Source organism: Penaeus monodon, chromosome 30 (assembly GCF_015228065.2).
Source record: "Penaeus monodon isolate SGIC_2016 chromosome 30, NSTDA_Pmon_1, whole genome shotgun sequence".
Taxonomy (NCBI): Eukaryota; Metazoa; Arthropoda; class Malacostraca; order Decapoda; family Penaeidae; genus Penaeus; species Penaeus monodon.
In genome coordinates, this window is record NC_051415.1 from 29,159,701 (window position 1) to 29,160,483 (window position 783).

At 37.9% G+C, this 783-nt stretch overlaps 1 protein-coding gene across 1 annotated transcript in view; it reads left to right on the top strand.

The window, feature by feature from the left end:
• Window positions 1-377, top strand: part of LOC119592684 (aldehyde dehydrogenase, dimeric NADP-preferring-like) — a gene marked incomplete at its 5' end in the record, with an annotated part of 10,381 nt that extends 10,004 nt beyond the window's left edge. Inside the window, 1 exon segment of the mRNA XM_037941600.1 lies at window positions 10-377. Within this exon segment, the coding sequence (XP_037797528.1) occupies window positions 10-61 (52 nt within the window).
• Window positions 378-783: the final 406 nt, after the last annotated feature.

The following is a 783-nucleotide window of genomic DNA, read 5'->3' on the forward strand; positions in this document are numbered from 1 at the left end:
TATTCGCAGGGTCCGCTACCCTCCCTACACCGATGAGAAACTGAAGATTCTCAGCGCATAAGGAGATCCTCACGACCTCCACTTTCTAATCTTCCACCTCTTTCTCTTCCAGTATCTTCATCTGCACTTTCGTGTCTTTCGCTCTCTTCTCTTCCACTTTCTTCTCCCATACTCTCTTCCACTTTCATTTTCTTCTCTTCCACTTTTTTTTCTCCTCTACTTTATTCCCTTTCTTCCCTTCACACTTTCTTACACTCCTTTTCCACTTTCATTCGGTTTTCTTCCACTTTCTTCCGCATTGTCCCTTTTTCTCCCAAGGCGGACCATTGATATCCTTGATCTAAAGAAAAAATAAATAAAATACCGTTAATTGCTAACGATTGTTTATTAATATCCCGTTAAAGACTTTTTCTTCGTTGGGTCACGGGGCACTACGTATTAGAGGACAAATGAAAAATAATGATAGTTATTCAGTCTGTTCATAAAGAATATTTGTAATTGTTGTAATGCTAATAAAATGGCAAGAACAAAGCATGTAGGATAAAAAGAAAAAAAGGAAAAAGCAAATTGGTAATACAAATAATAATGACAAAAACAAGCCAGAGAAAAAAACAAGACAGGATCAGTTCATTCTTTAAAGGAAAGACGAACTACAGGAATATACATGACTTGGTAACAGATGCTTCCTCAAGGCCACCAACATAGAGATTAAGCTTCTATCATTCACTTACAGAAATTATATCAGAAGAGAGGGAGGGAGAGAGAGGAGGGGGTACCAGTGTC